Source organism: Cucurbita maxima, unplaced genomic scaffold, assembly GCF_002738345.1.
Source record: "Cucurbita maxima cultivar Rimu unplaced genomic scaffold, Cmax_1.0 Cma_Scf00001, whole genome shotgun sequence".
Taxonomy (NCBI): domain Eukaryota; kingdom Viridiplantae; phylum Streptophyta; class Magnoliopsida; order Cucurbitales; family Cucurbitaceae; genus Cucurbita; species Cucurbita maxima.
Window position 1 is genome coordinate 10583128 of NW_019272017.1, and position 15968 is coordinate 10599095.

The 15968-nt window shown below is 36.4% G+C and overlaps 1 protein-coding gene and 1 pseudogene across 2 annotated transcripts in view; both read right to left on the minus strand.

The window, feature by feature from the left end:
• The window catches only part of LOC111490241, a 7400-nt gene extending 4273 nt beyond the window's left edge, over positions 1-3127 (minus strand). For both annotated transcript variants that reach the window (XM_023138798.1, XM_023138788.1), the window contains exons 1-4: positions 2993-3127; positions 2697-2863; positions 2249-2472; positions 1942-2162 (exon numbers count right to left, since the gene is read on the minus strand). Coding sequence is in view for 1 of the 2 variants with exons in the window: in XM_023138788.1 (XP_022994556.1) it covers positions 1942-2058 (117 nt within the window). In the remaining variant the exon portion in view is untranslated. The remainder of the gene's footprint in view (positions 1-1941; positions 2163-2248; positions 2473-2696; positions 2864-2992) is intronic.
• Positions 1-15968, minus strand: part of LOC111487991 — a 601695-nt pseudogene that overhangs the window by 537319 nt on the left and 48408 nt on the right.

The following is a 15968-nucleotide window of genomic DNA, read 5'->3' on the forward strand; positions in this document are numbered from 1 at the left end:
GTTTTTTTTTTTTTTTTTTTTTTTTTGTATGATCTTGTATTCTTTCATTTTTCTCAATGAAATTTTGGTTCATCATTAAATAAAAAAAAGAGATCAGCCAAGAAAAGTAAAAAAAAAAAAAAATATAATAATGAGAGACTCACTAGAAGGACTAATAGTCCAGAAACAAACATTAACCCCATGTGGGTACAAAACCAACCAAAAACGAATTGAACCATCCCACACATAGTAATGCATAAAGCAAGAGAAGTTCATCAAACCCAAGGCAATGAACTATCACGTGCTCCTAAAATTGCTTTAACCCTATTATTTCAGACCCACTCAATAGGGAGGCAACCATATATGCAATGATTCCATGCCACAAAGCATCAACTTCCAAAAGGAATCACCATTCTACGAACTAAAAGCAAAATGGAGTCCCAAAATTCCTTGGTGGAATATCTTGAAACTCAAAGCTTCGATGTCATTTAGAATTTCGTTCAAGGGAGGGGAAGGGCCTTGGATGATCAATTTATTGCTTTTTTTAAGCGATAGCTAATAAGGTGGGCATGTTGTCTGATTGTTTGGAATGTGGTTCTTGGAAGATTACTTCTAGAAGAACTCAAAGGGGGAAAATTTTCAAATTTAGTTTTTTGATGACTATGTTGAAGGGAAGACTTCATACCATAAGCAGAGTCGGCAAAAGAGTTGGGGGATTATATCCTTCTAGAATGTTTTTGGTTCACTCATTTGTAAGGGCTCTCAAAAATGCTCCTTTGTTATATACAGTTTCGTCCAAAGCTTGTTGAAAGACAAAAAGTCCAAGAAGGGTAATAATTTGATTTGGATTTTTCAATACAATGGCCAAGCAGATAGACTTCAAAAAAGGAAAAAAAAAAAATTGCCTCTTATGAGATTATTCCCTACAGCATGTATTTTATACACAAAGGATTGTGAAGAACAAAATCATGATTTTCTTCATTCTTAATATGCAGAAGAAGTGTTTGCAATCCCTTCTTCGACAATTCAACATCTATTAGGTGATGGATGGTGGGTCCAAGCAAATTATTTCTTCGATTTATTTGAGAATTCAAGTTAAAAAGCTAATTTAAACTGAAATGATTGAATGCAGTCAAAGCAACAACTTCAAAATTACAGTAAAGAAATCAAAGATCACGTGAAAAAAAAAAAAAAAAAATCACTAAATGGGATGAGAGAGTTGATGTAGCTAAGTATAAAGCATCTTCTTAGTTTTCAATATTCACACCATTCAGTAACATTTTTTTCCAGGATGTCGGGTGTAATTGGAGATCATTTCTAAAATCTCCCCTTATTTTGGGGAGCCATTGTTTCTTTTGAATGTTTACAACCTTTTTAGGGTCTGGGTATTCCTATTGTATAGGGTTAACTTGTATACACCAAAAGCGAGCATCATACTTGGTAAATTTTCACTAATTTAATGAAAAGTTGGTTTCAATTAAGAATATATGTAACATCCCAAGGACTCCTATCACTTCCGACCGTGTCACCCAATAGGATCTTTTCCATAAACACCTTATGCCACAAAACTTCCTGTTCATTACAATTTTGATTGATTACAAAGAAAGAGTGCACCAAGATTATTATGCTACGATCATACATGAATCCATGAGAAGATAGGATATAAAACTAAAAAAAAGAATGACGTCAGAAAAACTAAAAGACATAGCCTTATGTGGAATGTACATATAAAATAAAAGATCTTTTGTTTATGGTTGAATTTCTAACAAATCAACCTTGTAAATTTCTATGCATAGAAGAAAAACAAAGTAAAGGAAAACTAGAAAGGTGGGGGGAATAAGACTTAGATCTATAAAGCTTGGCAACTGATTTCACGTTTCAAACTTTATGACTCTTTCAAGGAAAACATAAGACGCCACAAATTCACTACTACATCATGAACAAGGTTTCACAGAAAAATACCTGAGGTACCCAGGCCCTGAGAGCCCTGTCCCACTTGTATGTAATCCCATCATCATCGGTGAATTCCTCCTCTCCCTCTCGTGGTGTAGTAGGTCTGTCCAGATCACCTTCCACCATACCAAAATTCCTACTACCAGAAGGATTAGACACTTCAGCTGTGGCTACTTCTCCAACTCCCTTCTGATATTTCTCAAGCTCATCATCATCATCGTTGGCGGGAACTAAAACACTCAAAGAGCATTAAGCAATAATTTGACTAGACTAGTTACTCATGAACATAATTAATGAGACATGAACAAGACTTCACCTGCAGCTGACGAATCAGACTCTTGTTCAAATACTTTCGTTGTCAACCCAGGAACAGAAGATAATGGCTGCTATTCACTTTGTCCTTCAGACCAGGCCAGTGTACTTTCCAAGAGATACCCATTTAGAAAATGCTCTGCCCAGGGCGAATAAATAACTAAATAGATGTTTCAATAGCTCTTAACCAAGTGAACATGATACAGCGTGCTATTGATACTTGTAAAACTGAAATTCAAGAAAGAAAGAACTTAAGTAAATTCGAGGAATAACCGGCAGTTCACAAGATATAAGTAAGAGTTGTCATGGCATGAGGTACCAAGGTACATTTCGATTCCTGTATGTCACTCATATATTGCCCTCGCGAATAACAAAAAAACCACAAGTGATGTTTGGAACAATATCAATCAGCTATATATACAGAAATGTTCTGTTCAGTTCTTATAACTGACCACGCAATTCAGAAAATGCATATGGACCAACATGTTGCTGATCTTCACCAAGAATATACCATCCAGCTTCAGTCACCATTTCTGAGTTCCCAACAGAACTGTTATCCATATGCCTACAAAAATACTGGAGACGAGCACACACACAAATCCACACCACTAAAGCAAACCTACAAAGCTCAAACATTGACAATTCAAACATTTGATCCTTCAAAATGGATTTAAACATACAAGTTCAAATATCAAGCAGCAAAAAACGATTCACCAATAAAAAAACATATATTGAGAAACATACGTACGCATATATATGTGTGTATAGGAACGGCTTTAGCTCAGGCGGACGGGAGGAGAGAGGGAAGCGCTGAAGGAAGTCGAGAACACAGAGGGCTCCGGTTGTGGATTGAAGTGGAAGAGAGAGGAGAATTGAAGGAGAAAGAAACCCAAATAATCCAAATATTGCTTGATCACCATTTAATTGAACCATCACTCCCAATTAATAATTGAAAATATGTCTAAATTGAAAAAAATACTTTTTACAATATTGTCCACTTTAAGCATAAGCGCTCGGTAGCTTTACTTTAGGCTCCCTCAAAAGGCTACGAATGGAGATAGTATTTTTGATAACTCTCTAAAAGGCTACGAATGGAGATAGTATTTTGATAACTCTCTAAAAGTAGAGTTATATCAAGTCTTTTTGTAGTTAATATTGCACTCTTATTCACCATTTTCTCATTTATTACCCCATTTATTCTACTTAGTGAGCATGAAATCGTTTATTACGTTCTAACATGAAAAAAAAAATGATTTGGCATAAATCGATCTTAATTGTATATTTAATTGAGTTATATGGTAAAATTTCAAACATTTATGCTAAACCATGTGGAAGTAGCAAATTTGGAACAAATGAGGGATGACATGGAAATTTTAAATCCACATCATCAGTACAAGTGGGCCATTGACTACCGAATGAGGAACATATGCTCAATATAAAAGGAAAAGGAAGACCAAGAGGAGAGGAGCCACACTTTGGGTAAAAAAATCGAATTACACAGCAATAGCCTTTGCTGTAGTGAACGGTTGTGAAACTAGAGAAGAAGAAGAAAACCCTCATTCAACAGCTGTTGACAGCAGAAGGAAAAGGAGACCAACAAGGATTGATTAGGGCAAAGAGGTAGACGTGAGAGCTCAAGAGAAGGGAACTTCAATTGACGAACGACAACAAACCGGGATAACTCTCTATTTCCTTATCCTCTTTCCTTATTCTATCAATTTTACATGATGAAGATGCGGATTCCTCTGTTTAATTTAGTTTGTATGGAGAGCTAAACTTAATAGGGGAGGCGAGAGAGTTTTATATAGTTTAAGTATGTTGACGGTATGATTTTAGTTTATTAAAGAGTTGTTAATGATTTATATGTATGTTTAATTAGCTACTTTACATACATAGTTGTTCTCTTATTCGGGAGAAGAGAGGGAGCAATGAAATCCTCTTTAATACTCTAGTTCCATAACAAGGAGACTTGAAGGGTAATGGAAGGGTCAAGAATAATTTTTCTCCTAGAGCCTTGTTAATAGAAATTACAACGATTATGGAAATAATCACCATTCATGACCCTCGGAAGTGGGCTTGAGAATCTATTAAAAGGAACTACAATCTACCACAAAACTCAACAACTTATCTATTTAATCTCTCTTAGCCGAACCTTCCTCATTATAGTTGATTTTCTCATCATTTTCTGTTTTTCGACAATAGTGACACTCTCTTTTAGTTTTGTTTAAATAGTTAAAATTTCTAACACCCATTCGAATGTTACCTGAAAACTCACTTAATTTCTTGCGATAAAATTAACCAAAACGATAGGTTCCCTGTGGAATCAATAATTTATTTATTACTTGCTACTTGTGATAGTGTATACTTACACTTATTCTTGTGAATTTTACATCATTTTATTATATACATCCACAAGCGATCATATTTCTAAACGTATGATCTTCCACTAAATTAACCATGTGGACTGACTCCCAATAATACTCAACATAGGAGACTACATGAGAAAGAAGTAGTTTACCCATTAAAATAAAAACTTGAGATTTATGCCTCAAATCCTATTATTTATTTAATTTTTAATAATTTCTTTATAATTAAACATTATTTCTTTTATGAAAAATTAAATATTATTAATATAATTTTGAATGATATTATTAACCTCATAGAGAATCATATTCAAAAAAGTAGTTTATAGTATATGAAAAAATAATTTATAGCATATGAACGAGGTTGAGTGTCTTGTCCTAATAAAACTATTGATATGACTCATTTGTAATTATTACAAATAATTTGATTTGATTCATTTAAGTGCAAACATATAAGTGGAGTTATCATATATAATGAGTTTTTATAAGACTAGACCATGATATTTAATCTTTGTTCATAAATACGTTAATGGAGAAGATTAATGTATCATAGGATGATCATATGCGACTTTATAACGACGCACTTTTCGAGAATTTAAATATGCTTTGCTAACTCGAAAGTAAAAAGGATAGTTTTTGTCAATTTTGTAAAATAGGGGACAAAAATGAGTTTTAAAATGCTTAGGAAGCTATCTATTATTTGTAGCCTCTCATCCAAAATTCTTCGATTTAGTGGTTCTTAAGTCATGTGCTAAACCAAGACCCTAGAGCCGACCAATTCATTGACTTTAATTCTTTCTAGTTCTATCAAACTCTTAAGGTTCATATACCCTACTTACTCTTATTTCAGGGGTGTAAAATCACTCATCACGATGTATTTAATGAAAAGTTACTCATCAAGGTGTATTTAAGGTTTCTAGATGCATTTAGTAACTAATTTTCTACTTTTCATAGTTTATCTAGTCATCATGCTTCCTATACATAAGTTGGGTGTCCTTATCTATCTCGAGCTCTATGGAAGCTTAATAGGCAAGGAGAAGTCGTCACTCACTATAGGTAACCTCTTAGTCTCCCTACAACTCCACGTGTCTACTACTGAGCGCTAGCCAGAAACTCCTTTAATGATGCTTAACAAACTCCATACCCTTGTATCATTCCAGGTTCTTAGATAGTGCAAGTCAAGCTCTCACTAAGCACAACGGAAGCTCCCTTAGTAGTACTCTCTAATGTGTCACAGACCCTAAGTGGATAACGTGACATTATAATATACTAAGTAGACTCTCACTAGTCAAGACAAGTTCACAATTAGGAATTGTCCTCTAACTATCCCTATATATACCTAAAGACCCCAAACAGGTTCAAGGACCAAGGAAAGAGGAATTGACAAGGAAAGAGGAATTATTGGCTAAGGCTACTAGTACATCATGCATATCCTCTGGATCATATGCTCCAAGGCTTCACTAGGTCACCACCTATTATGGAGGCCATGCATGCACTACAACCACCTCTCTCTTTTTCTTTATTTTTGAAATTACTATAACTGCCCAAATCTATAGTAGTTATGGTTGTTTTTTTTATAATTATTTTTTTCTCGCTTCCCCTCAAAATTTTTAAAACTACATCGTTACAAAGAATGTTTTGTTCTCCTCCCTAACTAATGTGGGATCTCACAATCCAACCCCTCCCCCAGGGCCAGCGTCTTCGTTGGCACTCATTCCCTTCTCCAATCGATGTGGGATTCCACAATCCGCTCCACCCTCGAGGCCCAGCGTCCTCGCTAGCACTCGTTCCCTTATCCAACCGATGTGAGATCCCACAATTTACCCCCTCGAGGCCCAATATCCTTGCTAGCACACCGCCTCGTATCCACCCCCCTTCGGGGTTCATCCGACCATTTTGTTAGTGGATCTCACAATCCACTCCCTCGAGACCCAGCGTCCTTACTGGCACACCTCCTTGTATCCACCCCTTTCGGGGCCCACCACTAGCAGATATCATCCTTTTTTGGGTATCCCCTCAAGGTTTTTATACAAGAGAGGTTTCCACACCCTTATAAAGAATGTTTTTTTTCTCCTCACCAACTGATATAAGATCTCACAATCCACCCCCCTCGGGACCCAGCATTCTTGTTGGCACACTGCCTCGTGTCCACCCCCCTTTTCAGGGCTTAACCTCCTTGTAGGCACATCGCCTAATGTCTGGCTCTGATACCATTTGTAACAGTCCAACCCCATCGCTAACATATATTATCCTCTTTGAGCTTTCCCTTTCAAGCTTCACTTCAAGGTTTCTAAAACGCGTCTACTAGGGAGAGGTTTCCACAACCTTATAAAGAATAGTTCATTCTCCTCCCCAACCGACATAGAATCTAACAATATCCTTGTCTCCCTTCAAATTTCAGGACATAGAATCATGTTGGGTTTTATGTCCTAAAACTCATAGTTGGTAAATAAAAACATATTCTATTTTTTCGATAAAGTTGTTATTGATGTTTATTCAGTAAAGATTGTTATTGAATAAAGTGAATTTTACGATCGTTAATCTAAATCCAATAAACTAAGAGTACTCTGGCTATAGTATGATTACTTAAACTATATGTAGAGATAAAAGAGTAGATCAAGTTCATGTATATAGTTAAAATGATCTATAGTACAGAGATAAGGCTGAGTACCTTATCCTGGAGACACTATGGATGCGGCCCACTTTTGTATATGACATAAACAATGTGATCACTAAATTGTACATGCGGAGACATGTGAGTGGGGGCGTCCTATGCAATGAGTATTGCATAAGATCGGACCTGAAGAAAATCACTCCCACTTTATAATGTCATTTACTGTTGAGACTGATTTTCTTTTCATTCGATGACCTTGGTAACTCAATCTTAATCTTGAACTAACCATAAACTTCTGTTTATTCGAAATTATCCTTAGATTTGCATGGGTGAGAGTGGCTCGAGTTCGCCGACTCAATAGGCCTCCCATTTCAGGGGTAAGCTGGGTGAATGGCTGGGGACGTGGGGTGCAAGATGGAATTCGCTCCTACCCACTTTAGGGATAGAAGAGAGGAAGTTTTCTTAAGTACTGACTCCAGGTCTTGAACAAGGGGGCCCACCCTCTAATTGGCCTGAGAGGGATTCGGTTTACTGGTTGGATCACAAACCAATTGTTCATTAGAGGTTCAGTGGGACATAAGGAACAAGAAGTAACTTCAGGGGTAAAATGGTTAATTGACCCAACTTTAGTTACGAACAACTTGTGAAGGATTGACTTACTAATCATGGTTATATCAAATGGACAGAAATATATCTATAGTGAGGGAAGTGCAACTACTAGCCTATAGTGGAGTGTCCTAGTAGTTAACGAGTGTTGGTTAACAAGGTTAATGAGTTTAACCGGTTAATCTTGGATCGTTGGAGCCCATGATCTATAGGTCCATTACGTCCCTCTGCTAGCTCATATCGAACTAAACCATAGAACAGGGTGACGAGTGAGTTCGAAGTGTATGAATTCAAATTAGGGAATATGCGCTACATATATACAATATATTTAACCGCATTTTTGTTTTATTTACGAATTAAACAAAAAGAGAGAATTTGAGATATTTAAATAAGATTTAAATATTTTAATCAAATATACTTCGAAATTGATTGGGATTGACATTTGAATTAATATTAAATATTAATTAAATAGTTTAATTAATTATTTAATATTATTTTAATTTGAAATTAATTATTCAAATTAATTGTTGAATTAAAATGAACGAAAGTCAAATTGTTGACCTCACTTAATGAAAAAATCCATGTTTGAGTTAGTGGAATTTTGAGGTTTCAAAATTTGTTTTAACCAAACTTGCATGCTTGCCAAATAAATCCCACAAATTTGAGCGGAATTTTGACTGTCAAAATTTGGTTAACTCAAACTTGCATGCATGCCACATAATCCCACACGTTTGAGTGGAATTTTGAGTGTCAAAATTAGGTGATCTCATATTTGGATGAACATGCAAACATAACTCTATAAATAGAGTGATCAAGGTACATGAAATTTCTCCTTTGTAAAAACTTTGAGAAAAACTCTCACAAACTCTCTTTTCATATATACGAAATACCTCCCAAGTTTAGTGACTCACCGGATTCCACAATCCTATTCTAAGACCGGAGAATAGTGGAGAAGACACTAGTGGTGGTTCGAAACCGATTCGTGAGAAAAAAGAATTTGAACTACAAAAGGTTTGTACTCAAGCACCTTAAATTTTAATACTTATGAGCATGCTAGTTATTTACTATAATTGATGTTTTAAAAGTGCGTGACATCCACATTGCTTTCACATGAGTTTTACCACTTATAACAGCGGTGGATAAACAAAAACCAAAGCTTCAATATTTATTACACATAAAGAACAATCAACTTTACTTCAACTCTCTCTCTTTTTGTGAATGCAGAGTGTTGCATAACTTATCTGACAGTTTCCTTGCACACCATACGCCTAATGGTTTGATTCAGACTCATAAATTCTAATTTCAAAGCTTTGTTCTTTTGAGCTGACCATGTTTTGAACTTTCCAGGATCTCATTGTTTAGACATTTTACGAACAAATGAAACGGATCCACAGTGGTTGGTGGAACAAAGAGTGACAGAGGTTAACATCATCAAGGGATGGATCAGTAAGTACTATGCTGATCTTGGCCGTCCAAACAATATATAAACAACACATAATGATGATGAAACACTATAAACAGGATATGAAAATCATCCTGACATGTATGCCACTGAAGATGAATTTATGAACTTGTATTGATGTTAGTGTTGAAAACATCCCTTGAATAGTTAAAGCATACTGCTAACAGATATTGTCCGCTTTGACTCGTTACGTATCGTCGTTAGTTTCAGGGTTTTAAAACACGTATGCTAGAGGAAGAAGTTTCCACACTTTTATAAGAAATGCTTTGTTTCCCTTTCCAATTAATGTGGAATCTCACAATCCACCCCTTGGGAGTCCAGCATTCTCGTAGTCACACCGCCCAATGTCTGGCTCTGATACCATTTGTAAAAACTCAAGCCTACTGCTAGAAGATATTATTCGCTTTGGCCCGTTACGTATCACCATTAGCTTCATTGTTTTAAAACGCGTCTACTAGGGAGAAGTTTCCACACCCTTATAAAGAATGCTTAGGGAGAGGTTTCCACACCCTTATAAAAAAATGTTTCATTTCCCTCCCCAACCGATATGAGATTTCATAGTCCATCACTTAGACTTAAAATATATGAACTTGAACGTTAAATTTGAAAGTTCACGAGCAATTGAATCGTTCAATAATAGCCCCTAATATTTTGGTAGTGTGCTAAGTTCAAATAAATGGTAGTGTGCTAAATTCAAAAGATGGTAGTGTGCTATGTGCGGCCAAGTCAACAAGAATAAGAATCGAGGAGTTTTCAAATTTTCAAAGATATGCCAACATTTTCATGGGTTTATAGGTTCAAATAAATGAAATATTAGTATTTCTGTTATGTGTTAGAAAAAAAAGTTTAAAATATTGTTGTCTTAGAAAAAAGGTTAAAATATCAACAAAATAGATCTAATATTAATAATAATGGTAGTTGGTAAGTTTTTGAATTCTCACTTTTGTGTCTAAATAGATACAGCTTTAAAAAATATCATATAAATTAGCGTATTATCTTGCTCAAGTTTTCTAGAGTATTTCTTTTAACATGGTCTGAGGTTCGAGCATACGTCGATATCGTCCACGAAATCTGAAATTCACATCACTAATTTGTTCACTGGGTTAGAACAAGTGTTGCACAGTCGTTATCCCTCTACTGCAAAAGTGTGATTGTGACAATGGACAAGTCCATTACCAGCTTCTACATGTTCAATGTCTAGCTCCAATTCTGCTTCTACAAGGTCGGAATCCGATGCCAGCTCTATGACAGGTTTCAAGGGTCAAGAATACGATTAGGTTATAGACTTGTAGTCGTCATCAACCTCGGCTTCCCCACAAGATTGTCTTTAGGGAAGCGTCGTATTTGTATGGCCTGAAATTTTCCCGGTTGCCCCGTCTTTCCCACACTCAACCAGATGCTCATTTCGTTGATTTAGCCAGGTATCTTCCATCTCCTTTTGGGCCGCCCGATGATTTTATATCGGAAAGTTTTAATATCTAAAAAAAAGTTCATTTTTAAATAGAAAACCCCGTAGTGGCCAACATTACAATAAACAATGTCAAGAATCTAGCACCAAAAATATATTTTATATATGATTAAGGTTTTAGGAAGAAATTCTGATCCAGAAAGTTGTGCTACAAGAGAGCTAGAAATATTGGTAGTTTGTAAAGATATGCAAACCATACTCGAACGCGCACTCTGTCAAAACAATCCACCGTTTAAAGTTGCTTGAGATGGGCCTACGAATGCTGGTCGACCCTCACCAAAACAAAAGATGATTATTGCTTCGGATAGCATGTAGTACAACACTGAATCCATGTGGTTCATGAATATGTTTCCAACTCCGATGGAAACCTAAGCTACAAACCACAATTATATTGCACGAAACATAGCCCGAAATCGCGTACGTTGCCATTTCTAGTCATGTTTGTTTCGATGATGTCGATTTCGAAGTTCCATCAATAGGCATTCCAATCTCCATAGCTTCTCTCTCATCCTTCTTGCTTCTTTTAGTTGAAGCGTCCTGATCTTTGGGCTGATTTTGATGGGTTGATATAGAAGACATTGTGCTGCTCTTGGTCTCTTTTCAAGTTCAAAATCCAATAAAGGAACAAGAAAGTTAGCCAAGTCATTAGCATCTTGCTCGCTGAAATCTTACTTCTCAGTCAACACCTTATTAAGGGGCCAAAAGCGCAATTGACGATTATGCCTCAACTCACCATATCGGTTGAAGTATGTTAAATAAAACTCACTAATTTGTGAAATAAATCTTACACACACTAAAGATAGATCGCTCTAATACCGCTTTGTGAAAATACTACTCGCGTACTTGTGAAGGAGATGTCGAGAGGGGAGAGACAAGGAGACAAGAAATGCTAAAAAAACCTTTTTCTATTACACTGTACTTGTTTTTCTTTTCTCTCGATTACTTATTTATACCTTTTCTATTTCTAATAATAGGGGGAGAGAATCTCTCATAAACCCTACCATCTCTCCCTACAAGAACTCTCGATCTTTTTCTTTTGGTCGCTTTTTCAAATTTAACTTTCCTAACCTAACAAATTTACTCATTTATTTTGAAAGAACTTTGAGCATTTAAGTTTAATTCCCCATAAACTTAAATGCTATATTCAACGACTCCATCTGTGTTGTTTTCGTTTTCTCAAGCTCAGTCATGGTTTCTTCAATTTCTTCTCTTTGTCTTCGAGCAGCAGAATAAACTTGCCCTTTTCCCATTTGAGACACCAACTCCTCATTTCTCCCGTTCTCAACCACGCTAGACTCGGATGTTATAACTGATGGTGTTAATATAACATAATGTATTAACAATTTGGATCTTAGACACTTCAAGTACATCAATTATAATAAATTAGCTAGCATGTTCAAAAGCATTAAAACTTAATGAGTTTGAATACTAACCTTTAGTAGTTTAAATTCATTTTTTCTCACGAACTGGTTTTGAACCACCACTAGTGTCTTCCTTACTATTCTCCGGCCTTAGAACGGGATTGTGGAATCCAGTGAGTCACTAAATTTGAAAGAAATTTAGTATTTGTAAAGAGAGAGTTTTGAGAGAATTTCTCAAAGTTTTTCAAGAATACTTTACATGTACTTGATCACTCTATTTATAGAGCAATATTTGCATGTTCATGCAAATTTGAGATTACCAAATTTGGACACTCAATATTCCACTCAAATTTGTGGTATTATGTGGCCAGCATGAAAGTTTGAATTAACAAAATTTTGACACTCAAAATTCCACTCAAATTTGTGGGATTTATTTGGCAAACATGCAAGTTTCGTTATACCAAATTTTGACACTAAAATTTCACTCAAATTTAGGGGATTATTGGCAAACATGCTAAGTTTTTTAAACCATTGACACTCAATATTTCACTAACTCAAACATGGATTTGACTTTCCCTATTTTAATTCAACAATTAATTTCAAATCAAAATAATATTAAATAATTAATTAAACAATTTAATTAATATTTTAACATTAAATCAAATGCCAACCCAATCAATTCCGACATATTGATTATAAATCCCTATTCATAATTAAAATATTTAAATTTTATTTAAATATCTCGTATTCTCTCCTAATTTGAGTTTGAACAGTTAAATATATCGTATATATTTAGCGCATATTCCCTAATTTGAGTTTGAACACTTCAAACTCACTCGTCACACTGTTCCAAGGTTTAGTCCGATATGAACTAGCAAGGAGACCTAATCAACGATCCGAGATTAACCGACTAAACTCATTAATCTTGTAACCAACATTCGTTAACTACTAGGACACTTCACTATAGCCTAGTAGTTGCACTTCCCTCACTATAGTTATATTTTTGTCCATTTGATATAACCATGATTAGTAAGTCGATCCTTCACAGGTTGTTCGTAATTAGAGTTGGGTCAATTTACCATTTTTACCCCTAAAGTTACTTCTTGTTCCTTAAGTCCCACTAATCCTCTAATGAACAATTGGTTGGTAGTTCAACCACCAAACCGAATCCCTCTCGAGCCAATGAAAGGGTGGGGCCCCTAGTACAAGACTTGGAGTCAGTACTTAAGGAAATAACCTCTCTACTATTCCTAAAAGCGGGTAGGAATGAATTCTATCTTGCACCCTATGTCCCCAGCTATTCATCCAGTCTTACCCTTGAAATGGGAGGCTTATTGAGTCGGTGAACTCGGGCCACTCTCACCCATGAAAATATAAGGATAATTCTTAATAAATAGGAGTTGATAGTTAGCTCAGGATTAAGATCGAGTTACCTAGGTCATCGAGTGAAAAAATCAGTCTCAACAATAAACGACATTACAAAGTGAGAGTGATTTTCTTCATGGTTTGATCTTATGCAATACTAATTGAACTTAATCCACTCTTATGTCTCTACATATAGTTCTAGTAATGATACTATAGCTAGAGTATTCTTAGTTTATTGGATTTAGATTAATGATTTTAAAATTCACGTTATTCAATAACGATTTTTACTGAATAAACATCAATAATAACTTTATTAAAAATAAAATATGTTTTTGTTTGCAAACTATGAGTTTTAGGACATAAAACCCAACCATAACTTACGGTTTACTTAATTCCCTTTGCAAGTTCACAACTACATTTTCCACTTCTATTATTTCCACATCCTTATAAAAAAAATGTTTTTTTTTTCTCTTCAACAACTAATATAGGATCTCACAATCCACCCCCCTCGGGACCCAGCGTCCTTGTTGGCACACTCGCTGGCAGATCGTCCAGTGTCTAGCTCTGATACCATTTGTTACAGCCCAACCCCACCGCTAACATATATTGTCCTCTTTGAGCTTTCCCTTTCAAGCTTCCCTTCAAGGTTTCTAAAACGCGTTTATTAGGGAGAGAATTTCACACCCTTATAAAAATTAATTCGTTCTCCCCATCCGACCTAGAATCTCACTATTTCCTTGTCTCCCCTCAAATTTCAGGACATAAAACTCATCCATAAGAGATTTGGCAGCAACATCATTTTTTCTAATGGACTCAGAGACCCTTGTAGCAGCGGAGGGAAGAAGAGCAGTTTACGTATTTTAGAAGTCAAGAAGCCAGATCGAAGTCAACCACATCCCACAGCCTCTTATTGGATCTCGCTTGGGTTGTCCTTGGCAAATCCTTAGAGCGTTATAAGCGAGCTTCCATCTCTCCTAGCCAAAGACGCCTTATTCTCTTTGACTTTGCTTTCTCAATTCTAGCTTTGAGCCCTTCCCTTTGACTTCCTTATTTAACTTAATGCTTTAAAAGGCCAACCATTGAGCCTAGCGCTAAAGCCCTATTGCACCTAACCACGAAAAGACCACAACAAGGTTTGTTTGCCTACCCGCCGCCCTTGCTGAAAGGGAACTGAACTGTATCATACCAAGCCTACAAGAATGAATCCCTTACCGCAGAGCAATTTTGGCACGGCACATTTCGCGGATAATAGGTCCGGTGGTTCTTCGACTTTTTGTTTTGATTGCTTTCAAATTCAAATGGCTTTGGATCTTTTTCTTCACTCGAAGAAGGGGAGCATTGAAATTTGGAACTCCTAAATGGAAATCGAAAAAAAAGTCTCCTTAAGTAGGACCTACCGGTCTTTAGGCCGACTTGCGGGTTCGTTCAGTAGCTCTTTGATTGACCGAGGTAATCCGGAAGTAAAGACTAAAGATGAATGAGACTTTACAGTGAGAAAGAATAGGGGAGAATCAAACGTAACTGCTCCGGCCGGAACTTCATTTGGTTCAGTAGCTAATTCAGTGACTCAAGAAAAGAGTTGACTCTGAAATCCGGCTAAAGAAAGAAGACGACGAGAAGAGGTTCCCGTTCATGAGTAAGTGTAAGAGTTGGAAGTGAAAGAAGTAGAATTAAGTAAGCAGCCTATTAAATCAGACAAGGGAATACAGGTGAAGCAGAGAACCAATGAGCGAGACCGATAGCTTCAGGGGAAGGAGATTCTCTCTTTTCTTTCCCTTCTTTCACAGTAAAGTCGAATGAATCTTGAGTCTCCCCCTGATTTCATTCTCGTCAGGTTCAGGTTCAGGTTCTTCAAATAGCTTTACCTCCTTCAATAAGGCAAGGGAATAGAGTCAAAGGTTCCGGAGAATTAATCTTTCATTTTCTTCTCCCTTTATTCTTTCACAGTAAAGTCGAATGAATCTTGAGTCTCCCTTCGTTCACTCTCATTAATCTTGAGTCTTGACTTCCTGTTCAGTCGCTTCTCTTTCTTTCATTCTCTTCTTCTTCTTCCGGTTCAGTAGTTCTGTCTCATTCATCTTGAGTCTCCCTTCGTTCACTCTCATTAATCTTTCCTTAAACCTGACTTAAACCTGACGAAAAAGAAGAATCAAATTCAATACGAACAAACACGTAACAAAGGGGAGGAGCGAGCGAAGACGCTTTACCTCGTTCAATCAGTCCAGGCCGGAAGATGAAAACACCTATCCTATTCTATTTACCTTGTGAAAGAGTGAACAGAGTGAAGGGAATAAAAGAAAGCTAGCTCGGCTAAGACAGAGAAGCAATGAGACCGATAGGGAGAGGAGCGAAGCAATGAGCCCGAGGTTACGAGGCGAATGAATGAGCGAAGCAACGAAACCGAGAGGGAGACTCGAAGAGTAGAAGGAGGGTGAACTTGTTTTTGAAAGCATTGAGTTGGAAGAGGGGGGAAAGAGTTTGAAAT